A 13963-nucleotide genomic window follows, 5' to 3' on the forward strand; every position below is an offset into this window, starting at 1 on the left:
GCAGTTTGCTGATTGCTGATTGTGGGCAGCTATTGTTGTTGGGCAATGCGATAAAGCGCAACACGAGCGACAACAACTACAGCAGCAGCAGCAACAACTACAGCAGCAGCAGCAACAACTATCCCGGCAGCAACACAAACAACCCAGCGGCAACAACTTTGCCTACGTTCTATGACATAACTGTAATTCAAACGAGTCAGAGAGCAACCGCGCCAGCCGAAAGAGACGGCAACAGGCCATTAGAAAGAGACGGCATACAGCTTGTATAAGTGAGCGGGCGACTTACTTTTGATTTTGCTATAGCACTATGTAGCTATATCTATTGCCATATAGACGTAGCTCTTGCCGTTGCAGCAGTCAATTGAGTAATCTCCCAGTTGATTTGTTGCTGCTGCCCGCTCGCCAATGTTGAAAGTGAATTTTGCGAATCGTAATTCACAGTTTACAATAGAATATTACTTAATAGACAACAATCTGGACGAAGCGTTTGTTTTTATGACTCACGTTTGCACTTTTTTTGTTTCGTTCGCCACTGTGTTGCAACTGCAGTTGGCCTCATTATGCAATTACGGCGGCAAGAAAATAACGAACGACAGGAGCAACAGCTTAATTTTTTTGTAACCTATTTTTTGCATATTTTTTTCCATTTTTTTTTTGCAGAGTGAGAGGGCGAATATCTCAATTAGGAATATGTCTCAATGTTTTTTTGGTTTCTTGGAACCCGAGCTGAGCTTGTGAGCTGATTATTACATCATTCTGCTTGTTTTGACAGAATTTGTGGGTCCCCGAAAGGGGAAAAGCCTTGGCTGCACTTAAGTTTTCCCTGCCTTGTTGCGCTTTTATGGAGTGGCATTATTACGAAACAATGAATAATTGATAGAGTTATTCAATACAATAAGTTCCATGCGGTTATGAAAGGGTTTTATTTATTGTTTTGCCTAGCAGAATGCTTCTCAAGTGTCAAAAGTCATTCGCATGGATGTGCATGCCAGCATTTCATAACCAAATAAATAAATGGGAATACGTTTACAGGGCACTATTATGTCACACATCGAAAGTTGGGAAATTAAAATGCAACCTATTTCATTTTGGGTAAAGTTAGGTAATATCTTAATATGAGACACAATTTTATTGCAGAAAGAAATTCCTAAATAACAAATATATTTATATTTTAAAGTCTGTTTAAGATTGCTTGATAAAATTTTTAAAATTCATTTAAGTTTCTAAGTATTATAATCTATTAACTGACACACTTTAACCAAGATTTCTTCAAAGTTTGCTAACCTCACAAGCACCGATACACAGATTCCACTTGGTTAACCCCGCCTACACCTCAAAACTTGTTCTGGGTCTTCGACTTCAAAGAGAACCCACGTAGAGCCCACAAGGCAAACAGCACCCACTTCGCCCGATGGGTGAACTGAATTCCAGAAGTAAATACCGAAAACTTGACTTGAAATGGGAAAAGTTTGCATTTACTCGACCCAAACATTTTGCAGGCCCAAAGCAAATGAATATTTGAGGCGAAAGCACAAACAATTCCTTTCGGGTTAGAATTCTCATTTGAAAGTAAATTGTAAATTCTTATTTTTTTCTAGTTTTTTTTTACGTAGTGAAATGTGCGATGGCATTTTAGAAATGTGCGCCAGACTTGTCGAGGGGTGGGGTTATGTGTAGCGACGAGCATGCCAAAAAGTATCTATCAGATACGTGAACACGGGGAATGCCGGCTATGCAACGCATGGCGTCTGCGAAAAAATCAGGGGCGGGGGTGAAGAAAGCACACGCAGCAAGAAATAAATCAAATCGCACATACTTAATAATATCGCAAAAAGAAAGCACATAGCACTGCCGAAAATTAACACAATCTCGACTACATTCTAAAGCAAATCTGCATCTGTATCTGTAGCTGCTGCTGTATTTGTATCTGTATCTGTGACGGGCATTGGCAACTGGCTTTCCCAAGGCCAGTTGAATTTTGTGGTCGTTAAACTCTCTCCCACTTTCTTCCCCACACCCCCTGCTCCTCCTGCGGGTTCTCTTTGTTCACTTTCACGGAAAGAACTCAACGACCTCAAAATGCGCAATAAATTTTTGGCTGCCTGCACTTTGAATACACTAGAAAAATAGTACTAAATGTGTGGCAATTAGTTTAATGTGTTTAATTTATTTTGGGCCCTATGATATATTAATAAATTAAATGTAAATATTTTTTGTATCACAAGTACAAGTCAGAAACAATTTGAACCACACCTTTTTTGGCTTCCTGCTTAAATGAATTTAAGCCAAGCGAATATAATATTTATAATATTGAAAACAGAAAATGCACCTTAACAAAAATATAATTCAGCTACAGAGCTAAAATACTATCGACTAAATTTCTCTGCCTGTACACAAAAAAATCAGGAGCACTGTTTCCAGCTCTTGTTTGGCTAATTAAAAAATGTTAGCTGCCACAAAAAAAAGGCAGAAATCAAAAGCACAGTCAGAAATGGCTAGAAACAAATGTTAATGAGTGCAGTCACTCTGAATGATTGCAAAAGGCGACGGAACGGGCAGGGACTTTGGGTTCTTTTTAAAAATAGGGGAATGACGACAATGAAGGCGGGCAAATGTTTTATGGCACGGGTACTCAACCTCGGGCAAAACAAAGCTAACAAGATCAAGGCGCTCTTCAAACAATTAACACAAAATCGTACACATATAAATACCCGTATATAGTATTTATGGACTGGCTTTATCAGGTGTATTGGGTGGGCACAGTGCACGGTGGTGCGATAAGCGTCACGTCTTAATCACATGAATGGATATATTATTCACCCAATTTGCTACCCCATCATCGCCATATCAAATCGGACATGTCCGAACAAAGAAAAAGTTAAGTTGTCTGGAGTTCAAGGTTCCACCCTTGATGGGGGGACTACAAATCGCATTCGGCTTACCATGGGAAAGTGCAATTCTTATCATCAAAACAACAATGATATTTACTTTATGTTTATGTGTATGGGTTTTTTTGTTTATAACAAAAAGGTTCAGTTAATATGAGACATTCAGGTAAACCAATTTTAACTGTCTTGGATCTTCTTATCAATTATCATTGTAATCGTACTAAAAATATTTTAACTAAGCTATTCAATCTACATAATACTATTAAGGCCATTAGCATAATTTACATATAATTATCAGTTCCGAACTGGAATCAAAAAATCATGACCCACAAATTAAGCTCCCCGATTAGATCGCATTTCTTGGAATTTCCTGCGAAGAAATTTCTTAGAAGTCAACGCCTTGAGTTGCCACCTCCCAAGAAATTACAATTTAATTAAACGAATAAATTGAAATAATTTCGTCAAGAAGACGCCGTGCTCGTTAGTCCGAATTAGAGTTCCACGAACCACTAAAAAAATGATTTGAAACGAAAAAGGAAATTCAGCCGGCCATAAAAGCTAATGGAAAGCGGTGGAAACAAGGGCAGAAAAGCCACGTGGCGATGGAAAATACCAAAATTAATTGCATGTTTAGTGCTAAATTCTTTCATTCCAGCAAAAAAAAAAAACCAACTCGAAAAGGGAACATTAAATGCAGTCGACTGGGCAGCCCGAAAACACGCTATATAATTATACGATCGACCATATAATGTAAGCCGTATACATTTAATGCAAACACATATACGTGTATTAACGTACTAAATTAGAAGAGGCCAAAGGAAAAAAAGCCTTGCATGACATAAAGGCATTTTCAATGCAATATTTCTAATGGAACCCCCACCTTTTCCCTGTTTTTTATTGTACTTTTTTTTTCTTGCCGCCTTGCTAACCAAATATGTATTCAGGCCAAGTCCTTGCGGCTAATTTAACAACTCTTTCCACTCAGCCAGCTTCGTATAACTTTTTTGTTAATTATTTTCTGTGTGCCTGGCAAAAAAAAGAAGGAAAACAGGGCGAAATGCCTGATGAGGTCAACGACTATATTACCAGCCTCAGGTCGTTAGAAGATATACGTACAAGCACCATACGTATACGTAAATTAAATTGTGCATGTCTGGCTCGTTTCAGCAGGACATTAAATCCCAGCCGTGGGATGAGGGATGTCTGTGCGGAATACCAGAGTGCTGACACTTTGTCCTGACATCTTCATTGTCAAGTGGGGCACTTGGCTTTGTACCACCCGGCGTATGTGTGATGTGCTGACGGCTTTCGAGCTTGTCTTCGACGAATCGCAGCTAAAACGCTTTGTTTGCTCACTTAATTGCCTTTGCATTTGCATTTGCGTTGAATTCTTTTTATAACCATGACTCGTCAGTTTGTTTATCAAAAGTCTTTTTCATTTTACCTCTGATACTGGCCCAAAAAAAAATGCTGTGGGATTTTTTCTTTCCTTTTTATCAGCTAGAGTCAATAACTGATTGTGGCGTTCGAACAGAGAGAAGAAATAACCCAAAAGACAAAAATGAAATAGAACAAATACCCAGGTTTCTTATAAATAGACCGAATGGAATTGTTTACGTGTCAGCTGGAACGTTGCTGCTCTTTCAATCCACCATATAGGCCCCCCCCTCTTAATTATTCCGCCAGGGGGTAAACAAAGTCGTACGATGGATGCGTCAGCACACAATTTGGCTGACAAAGTATCTACACCTTGATAATGACAATTATGAAAGTAACACCGCTCTTCAGCTGTCCCACCCACCTTGTGTGTATTTCAGGTGAAAAATCCAACGCCCACGTGCCGACAGTAAGCCAAGTTAATACCCCGAGAAATGCCAGACACTTTGATGCATTTTATCCCCCGGTGAAAGCGAATGGGGAGCGTAAACACTTGGATTCCCCCGAGAGAGAAAGAGAATTTCTTTATAAAGGGTGGGGAGAACAGAACAAACTCAAGAACCCATCTAATTTTGTATTCCATGAGTAAACAGCGAAACATAAAAGCGGAAAATCGACCAAAAAGAAACCAAAATTGATTGGTAAACACCAAATGGGTGCAATTACGTTGACCAAAACAGTCGATTAAATGGAATCGTTGATAAAACAAATATCACGAATAGGTCTTTCATAGAGATCAACAAAGAAAGGAAATAAACCCATTAAAATAGAGTCATCATCTTAAATAATTTATGCGTTACTAAGGTAAAAACCAAATAAACACTGACTTGCTAATTATATAAAATAAAATTCCGTTAGCCCCCATATAGATTGAAAAACCCCAAAGTCATTCAAAGAATGGTCGAAAATATTAATTGCCAGCCAAAAAAGTTTTCCGATCTGAGATCTGGTTAATTTTAGCTATGGCTTTCCATTTTCTCACCCCACTTCCACCTAATTCTGTCTATCATATCCATTGTTTTGCTCAAGAAAAGGAAAAAATAGCTCTTGACGAGTCAAGTGTTTCTCGTCTGATGCCTTCTGTCTTTTGTTAATTTTTTTGCCCGCCGTTCTGGTACTCAAAGCATTTTGTTTGATGGATTTCTAAGTGCGTAAATCGTTGTGATTTAGTTGCTCTTCAAACAAAAAAAAATAGAAAAACTATTTTCGTTGGGAAACCGCGAGGGCAACAACAAAATTGTCGCTGGGAAAATGGAAATGATTAATTGGCTGTTCTTAGTTTCAATTTTTCTTCTGTGTGTTCCCCCTAAATGAAGGGGAAAATCCTCTTGAGCTCAAATGACTGACTCAGCGCCTTAATATATCATTAAAAAAGTGAGAGATTTCTGAGAATATCATTTTGGGTGTGGAAAGAGTTTGGCTAACAGCGCGTGCCGCAGTTCACATATCCATCAGATACAATTTGGTCGCTTATTTACTTTGAATTTGCTCTATAAATATTGGATTAAGTGGTCCTTGGCCCGCCTATGCCAGTGCCATTTGGCGCGCTAAGCACACACAATTAGAGTAACAAGTTGACATTCGTGGGAGTGGAAAGTAGAAGTAGCGAAGAAAATACGCATACGCCGCATGGGCTCCAGGGGGTTAGGTGTGGGCGGTTCTCCCGGGCGAGACTTGTTGCGCCACCATTGGGTTCCCTCGACTCGCCTGACGTCAGCAAATGGAGTCTATTGAGCCTTACCATTTTCGGCCCTGCCCTCTATTGATTTTTCAATTCCCCACCACTGCAGTCGAATCGAAAAGGATTGCTGCTGCACTGTCAGAAATTTCAAGGCAAAATGAAGCCACGTTTAAGACAATTTATAAGTTTGTGGGGAGAAATAAAGAATATCTAAGAATTTTGAAACTAATAATTTTAATGTAGATCTAAGGAAAAACTTTAGTTTCAATAAAATATGAAAATATAAAGCGCAATTCTCAAGAAATCCAAAAGATACATAAGAACAAACGTCTTTTTTTTAAGACGATTTAAACATTTTTTTTGTGGTTAAAGTCTTTTTCTTAATTTTAAACATTTATAGTCTTTTAAAGAAATACTTTTATTAAAATACTCGAAAAGCGTTGAGCCAAATGACCAAGAAAGTAAAATAAATAATGAACTTTGTTAAGAAGAAATGGAAATAAAATATTTTTGTTAATTTAAATTCTTATTTAATTGAATTTTTAATAGAAACTCACTAAAAAGTAGACAATAATTTAGAATAAATGTATCTTTCTAAATTCTAAATTTTTTTTTGTTTAAATAGTGTTTAATGTTTTTTAATATGAACAGTATTTTTAAGGATACTTTCTAGCCTCCTAGTTTTATAAATATTCCCCCAGAACACCTTGAAAAATTCTTTTAAAGACAACTCACCTTTCTCCAGGCTGGCATTGCAGAACTTGAGTGCGTCGTCGAGCAGATTGAGGTGCATGCAGCTGCTGGCCTTCTCGCTGATCTTCTTGGCCTGCAGATCGGGTCCCCACCACTTCTCCACCAGGCGGCGGACAAGGACGTCGGGCATGAACTTCATGGCGGCGGAGCCACTGCCTCCCCGATGGGCGGGCAGATAGCCATTCAACTCCAGGCTGGCTGCCGCCGAAGTGGACGCCATGGTGGTGGTGGCCGTGGCCGTGGTGGAGGCCACTGTGGTGGTGGTCACTGTCATGGGTGGTGCTGCCAGGCGGTGGACACTGGACGCCAGTTGAACCCCGTAGCCCCCTGGAAAGCTCATCAGGCTGAGGTTTGCATTGGCAGAGGGTGAGGTGGCTGTGAAAAAGCTGGATCCCACTCCACTCGCCGTGGTGGTGGTCAGGGCGCAGACCGGTGCTCCTGGTGGTCCTGTCGCCGAGTCCTGGACGCGGGGAAATCGCACCTGGCAGATGTTGCACTGCGTGATCGTCTCACAGCACTGGCGGCAAAAGGTGTGCCCGCAATTGGTGGTCACCGGGCAGCGCAGGATGTCGCAGCAGAGGGGGCACAGCAGCGGATCGTAGTCCTCCATGGGACTGGGCACTCTTAGTTCTCGCGTGGGCGAGTGGAGGTCCAAAGGGGATTCACTGGGTGACTCACTCAGGGATGCACCACCACCACCCATTCCCCCTAGGAATTCCACCTGTTCAGCGTGATTGTGTTTGGCCTGTTGGTGGTGATACCTCGACCAGGGCATCATGTCCTGTCTTTCCGACATTCTGGGGCTCTTAGCGGTGGGTGTGGTGCTGGTGGTGTTGGTGCTGGTTGTAATCCCACCCATTTGCCGGATCTGCGAGGTCAATGCACTGGCCAAAGAGTTCAGCTTGTCCAGGGGCACATGGCCATCGAACTGCCGGCTGGCTATCAGCTCATAGACATCGAAGGCCTGGGCCAGACTGCCCACCTTGACGAAGGATTCGGCCAGCAGGTAGTGCAGCGAGCTCTGGTTTTCGCCATGTGAGAGGTAACACTGTAGTGGGCGGCTGCTGGGTGGCTGGTGGTGACCCCGATTCTGGTCCTGCTGCATCTGCAGCTGCTGTTGCTGCTCCTGGCGGAGCACCTTCATCGCCCGCAGCGAGGGCTTCAGGCAATAGCCCTGCGACAGAGGCATCACTGTATCGCTATCCGATGGAATTCCCCTTGATTTGGTTTTTTATTATTTTTATTATTTATTTGTATTATTATTTTCGTAGCTGCCTGCAGTCACGTATGCAACAGATTGCGTCGTTGCCCCGGGGTAAAATCTATCTTTCAGATACAATATCTATATCTCACATCTCATTAAGCACTTCACTTTTTTCGTTCACTGGCACTTCCACACATGCATATATATACATGCATACATATATATTCTATAAATTTAATTTAATTTATTTCTCCACTTTATACGCCATGAATTAATCTTTTGCGTGCTCTGCTTTTGGCTGTTTTAGTTGAACTGAAGAAGAAGTTTTGACAACAGCAGCAGCAAGGCATCTGAAAAACAGAGAGAACAAAGAGAATATGAGTTGGATTTTGATTTCGATTCCGTTCCGGGAGAAGTACACACACACACACATATATATATAAAGAGGGATAAAGAGAGCGAGCAAGAGATAGGGGAGAATGTGAAGTAAGCGGAACAAGAAGAAGATAGGGGCTTTACGTAACGCTCAAAAAAAAAACACTATGGCAAAAATAAAGCAGGCAGCCAAAGAAATGAAATGAAATGACTGATTCTCAGAGGCAGCTTTTGATTCTGTTTTATAATTCCAAACCCAGAGAAAAAAGAGAGAACCCTCTGCTCTCTGGCGCTCTTTGCTCACTGGATGGCCAGGCGCGAAGAGGAAGAACTGTATCTATTACTTAACCACTGGAGAATGTCGGATATCTCGCCTTCGAAGTGCATTTCTCGCACCACCAGTCCGAAAAACCGATGACGTGACTTTCGTCGCCTTAGCACAAAGCTAATTGTTCTTATATAAAATGAAAGGGGGTTCATTGAACTTCCGCGAAGCTGGAAAGGAACCCCTGGTGAGCCAAGCTAAGTCCATTAAATCGGGGCAAATTAACCTCTACATATAGTTGCGGTTAGGGTATAGAATATAAATCGCAACCAGTCGGCGGCACATGCTATTACATAATATTATGAAAATTAACACTGAATCACATAGAGCAAACTGACGGGGACGCTGGCTAAAGTAACGAAATCAAAATCATCGGCACACAGATACTTCAGTACCAATACTTGCACACATTTGCCCGCTCTTAGGCCTTCTCTTAGGTTCTCTTTGCCGAGAACTCTTGCTCAATGTATTTGTGAGATACAAAATGACAGAGAAAGAGAGTCTGTTTTTGTTTTTGTTTGATTTTTGGCTTGTTTCGGTACTTTTTTTTCGATTTTTTTTTTGATTGTGCGCACGTTTTGCTTTTGACGTTGTTCGTATTGTATCTTTAAGATAAACAATGCCGGCATAACACACAGATACAAATACACCCGCACTCACACAAACACCAAAACCCATTTGGAGTTCGGTTTTGTCTTTGCCTTCGCATTCTGGTTTTGTTATGTAAACAATTTTTTTGGTTGTCGTCCGCCCGGCATCAAGATCTCTACGATTCCTTTCCTATTTTTATTTTTTTCGGGCTATAATTTGTTTACATTTGCAAAGGCAATCAAAGTGTGCCGAAATAAAATGAAACTACAAAACTGCGTGCAAATGAAATTTTTAGTTTTTCCCCATCGGCTAGAGATATAAAAACGGACACACACACGTTCGAGCATTTTTATATCAGACGATTTCTGCTTTTGCATAAATCTCGTTGTTAAGTAATGCTGAAATATCTTATAAGTTGGTAGTTAGCCAAGAAAATGAATTTATCAAGGGTGTGTTTATATGTCTGCAGATATACGATCTACATGAGACTTTCTGATCGAGTCGGCGACCCAAAAAATATAATGAAACACGCATTTTATATTCGGAATAGAATTTCGGCTGCAGGTTACATAAGATCTGGGGGAAGTTTTTTGGGTTAGTTTGGATAGTTCTTGAATTTTAATGGGGAAACAAGGGAAGTTATGGATTGTTGGGATATTATAAAATGTAATTTTTACAAAAATACAATTGTTGTATTTTTTGTAAAGATATAATAACCTCAAACTGTATCTAGTTTGTATGATCATTCATCTTAACTAACGGAAGTATATCATTTTTTTGCCTCATGCTAAACCACTCAGTGTTACAAAATATACTTCCTATGAATTTCCCTTTCAAAAGCTATTTGCTGATATCGACCTTCAAGCACTAGAAAAAATCCACTTTTAGATTGGTTTAAGCAGAACTTTACACAAGCCGAGATTCGGTTCGGGAACCATATAAGTATATATATAGAAATAGAGAGGTGGCGAAGGCGATTGAGATACGGGGCCCCCGGCTGCTATATCAGTTGGCATTGTGAAACATTGTGGAACATTGTGCGAGGGAAAAGTTGGTAAACAAGCTCCCAGGCACTCGATTCTAATTGTTCCTGTTGTCGTTGATAGTTTTGGCTTGGCTTTGCGTAAGTCGAAATTATGTATACGACTCATATAACTGCACGTGTATCCAACTGCAATGTACGTATAGTTCGTATTGCATAATCCGATTGCCGATAAACGTTCCCAGGCGAACTGCAAGTATGTGGAGCCCTCAGGGCAATATAGCTCCGTAGATTGCTTTAGATTTCGCCATATTATGCAATGTCAATCCTAAACAACGAACGACTGCCTTTTTATCAACGTCGTCCAGCGATAGTCAGACAAAATGGCAACGGTGACAATGCGATGACATATAATATCCACATAACTATAGTTATAACAGCCTTTGATGGTATTCTAAGTCAACTGAATGCAGGCATTGTTTGCCTTAAATACGATAAGTGATTGTAGGCAAACGTTGATTGAAGTCGATAAAGGGAACTAGCTATTCGTTGGGTTGTAAAGTACTGATTGAAAACGACAGTTGCTGTATCTATATCTACTATTTAATTACGATTTTTGAAGTACAAACCGGAAATTATTTACTCCAGAGTGGTACTACTAGTGGTTTTAAGTTAAGAATTAAATTCCTATAAAACGTTCTGATCCCATAACAAATTTCTGTGAATCCCATGGGCTTCTGATAAAGTTCTTTAATCACATAGCAATCACCACACCATTAAATTGCATAATAATGTGCGCTATAAATTGATTATGCTCCGTTGGTAATTTTCCCGGTAATTATGAAATCATACTCGTAGTTATGAAATCACATAAATTTTCATTGCCTTGATGTTTGCGTTTATTCGTTTTTGTATATTTTGATTTCTTCTTTGATATTTGTTTTATTGGTTTCTCATTTGTTTTGTCGTTTTTTGCTTGGCTCACACGTTTTATGACATTGTATTCGGAGGGACGACAATGACGACGATGATAAACGCTCGTATAAATAGCCCCAAGAAACTACAACAGAAACCTGGGTGAAGAATTTATTGAGGCAAGCCAATTAGCCACCAAAATATCTAGTTTTGATTTCACACTGATTACACAAGAACCCACTCGCTCGATGACTAATTGGCCCAGTCCCTTTTGGCCTTACATAATGCCCAGTGTGGTGTTTGATTTTGTTTATATAACTGCGATCTGCTGTTTGGAGTCTGGCTTCCTCGATATTCGACTCTGACTCATGACGAACCTTTTTCGCTCGATGACGTATGCAAATAGGTTTTTCCTCTTACCAAGCCAGCCATTTTTTTTTTTGTATTTAACCCCCTTGGCGCTTTTCGTTTTGGGCCAAGTGGGCGAACTGACTGAATGGCTCGTTCATTGGCAGCAAACGTCGCATAATACTCGTAGTACATTGCGTGTCGTAACGCTAAACGCCAACAGAGCGAGAGGGGTAGATACGGAAGAGAGAGACAGGGGATAGGAGCCGAGTTTGGAGGCTGACGAGTAATGGGTGGTGACCCCGACAAATAGGCGAATTTCTAGTAGATTATCTGGTACTGTCAACTTTAAACCGGAAAGTTGCGAAACCGCTAAGTGAGTCACAGATCCGGGGAAAAAAACTTATTTTGTACCTTTAAGTTCTTAGGAACTTTAAAAAATTTAGTTATCCGCATATAAAAACCATCTGAATATCAATAAATTGTATTTTGTTTCATAAAATAATTATTGTATTATCTTTTGACTTGAACTATTGATTTTAAAACAAGTTTTTCTACATTTATACTTTTGTAATCTATTAGATAAGAGCTAAGCTTATAATCGCTTGATTATGGACAACCAATTTTATTATTATTAAATCCTATTATTAATTGAATAACTTTAGATTAACGGGGTTTTAGACAATGAATGCTTATCCATCTTAAAACAATATAAGTTTTTTCAGCTGACTTATAAAACTCAAAAAATATAAAAATGTTTTTAGAACTTATTTTTTATAAGATAATTTGTAAAACAAAAGTAATTTGTAAGTAAACAATATAATTTGTTATTGAAAAATTTAAAAAAAAATTCCCAAATCAACAATGACAAATCATTCAAATTGTTTGTCTGTTTATCAGGGCTAGTTTATCACGAAATCGGTTATATATACTTTTCCGCGAAAGTTTTATCACACATTAAATAGAAATGACTATCAAGTGCAGGCCGAATTCAATTGGCCGCAGAGGCAGAACGTCAACAAAGCGGCGCAGAAAAAACGCTTAGTAATGCCTTTAAAAATATGGCAACACGTAAGAGCCGCCCGCCTCATTTTCCCCCTCCCCCTCCCCCTCCCCCTGCAGCTGCACTTTTTGTTTTCACAATCGGCAGATAGCAAATGAAAAACAGTTTTTCCCCCGAACCAAAGAGAGCCACTAAGAGAGAGACTTGAATGTGCCAATCTTTGAAAAATGCAACTTTGTTGAGCGTTCATTCACATTGGACACACACACGCACACAGGGGCAGAAAAGCACGCACACATGGGCAAAGCATGTGGTTCGATGTCGTAACACGCACAAAGAGAGGTTAAAGAGAGGCTAAGAGAGGGGGCAAGAGAGTGGCCAAATGGAATTACCTGTCGCTGTTGAACCGCGCCTCCTTGTTTTTCCCCAAAAAGGGGCGGTTTTTTTTGCGGGGGGTGCGGTGGTGGGCTGTTGCTCGAGAATCACTCACACACACACACAATCACGAAATTCTCCCTCTTCTTCTTCTTGCAATTTATTTAAACTTTTTTTTTTGTATATTTTTTGTTGTTTGCCAAAAATTTATAGCCACACGCGTGCGAAAAAAAGGAATTGGGAAATATATTTGCTGGTGCTATGTGTTTTTTCCTAATTTTTATTTTTTTTTTTGTTTTGTAAGAACTTGGAACGGCGCTTGGTTCGTCGGCTTTACGTAACCCCGCCGCACACACGGGTTAATTTTTTATTTTTTTTATTTGTGTGTTGGGGGTGCGCGGCAACTTGGGTGGTGGGGGGGTGTTTTCTGTTTGCACTTGAAACCCCTTTCAATATTTTGTGACTAATTTATTTATTTTATTTATTTACACTGCGAAACACGCGAGCGAGCGCCTTTATTTTATTTATTTCTTTTGGTTACGTTGGCGTTTGTTTTGTAATACGCTTACGTTACGCGACGAGAAAGAGTGAGAGAGAGGGGGCGAAAGAGACAGCAGCACAGGCAGCGGCGGCAACGTGTTCGAGTGTCTCGGCGATGATTTGCTTACGGGGTGCGCTCCACTTTGTTGCTTTTTATTTGCCTTTTTTATTATTCATCATTTTTTGATAATTTTTTTTATTGTTTGGCCTTTTGTATTTTCTCGGCCTGTTTCGCTGAACGTCTCTCTGCTGTCTGAACTTGCCACGGCCGCTGTTCAACAGCGAATGAACGGTGTGAACAGCCAGTCGTTTGCTTGGAGCGCAAAAAAAGGGGGCTCTCTTTGGGTCTTAAAGAGCGGGCCATATACTCGTATATTATGTCACTTGGGGGTTGGCGCTCTTAAGCCTCTGTTGCGTCATCAATTGCACTGGGGCTGGCGGTTTCTCTTCGGGCGCCTGCTCTCTCTGGCGGGGTTCTTTTTTTTGAAAAATTTGCCGGCAAAACGTCAACTGTCAAAACAGGCGACGCCAAGCAAAATGATGGGC

General features: G+C 40.2%; 1 protein-coding gene across 1 annotated transcript in view; it reads right to left on the bottom strand.

Annotated features, from left to right (window-relative positions):
• The window catches only part of LOC108006862 (LON peptidase N-terminal domain and RING finger protein 1), a 29731-nt gene extending 16021 nt beyond the window's left edge, over positions 1 to 13710 (bottom strand). The window contains exons 1-2 of the mRNA XM_036815020.3: positions 12895 to 13710; positions 6742 to 8313 (exon numbers count right to left, since the gene is read on the bottom strand). Of these exons, the coding sequence (XP_036670915.3) occupies positions 6742 to 7948 (1207 nt within the window). The 5' untranslated portion in view covers positions 7949 to 8313; positions 12895 to 13710. The remainder of the gene's footprint in view (positions 1 to 6741; positions 8314 to 12894) is intronic.
• Positions 13711 to 13963: the final 253 nt, after the last annotated feature.

The sequence above is a fragment of the Drosophila suzukii genome, chromosome 3 (genome assembly GCF_043229965.1).
Source record: "Drosophila suzukii chromosome 3, CBGP_Dsuzu_IsoJpt1.0, whole genome shotgun sequence".
Lineage (NCBI taxonomy): Eukaryota > Metazoa > Arthropoda > Insecta > Diptera > Drosophilidae > Drosophila > Drosophila suzukii.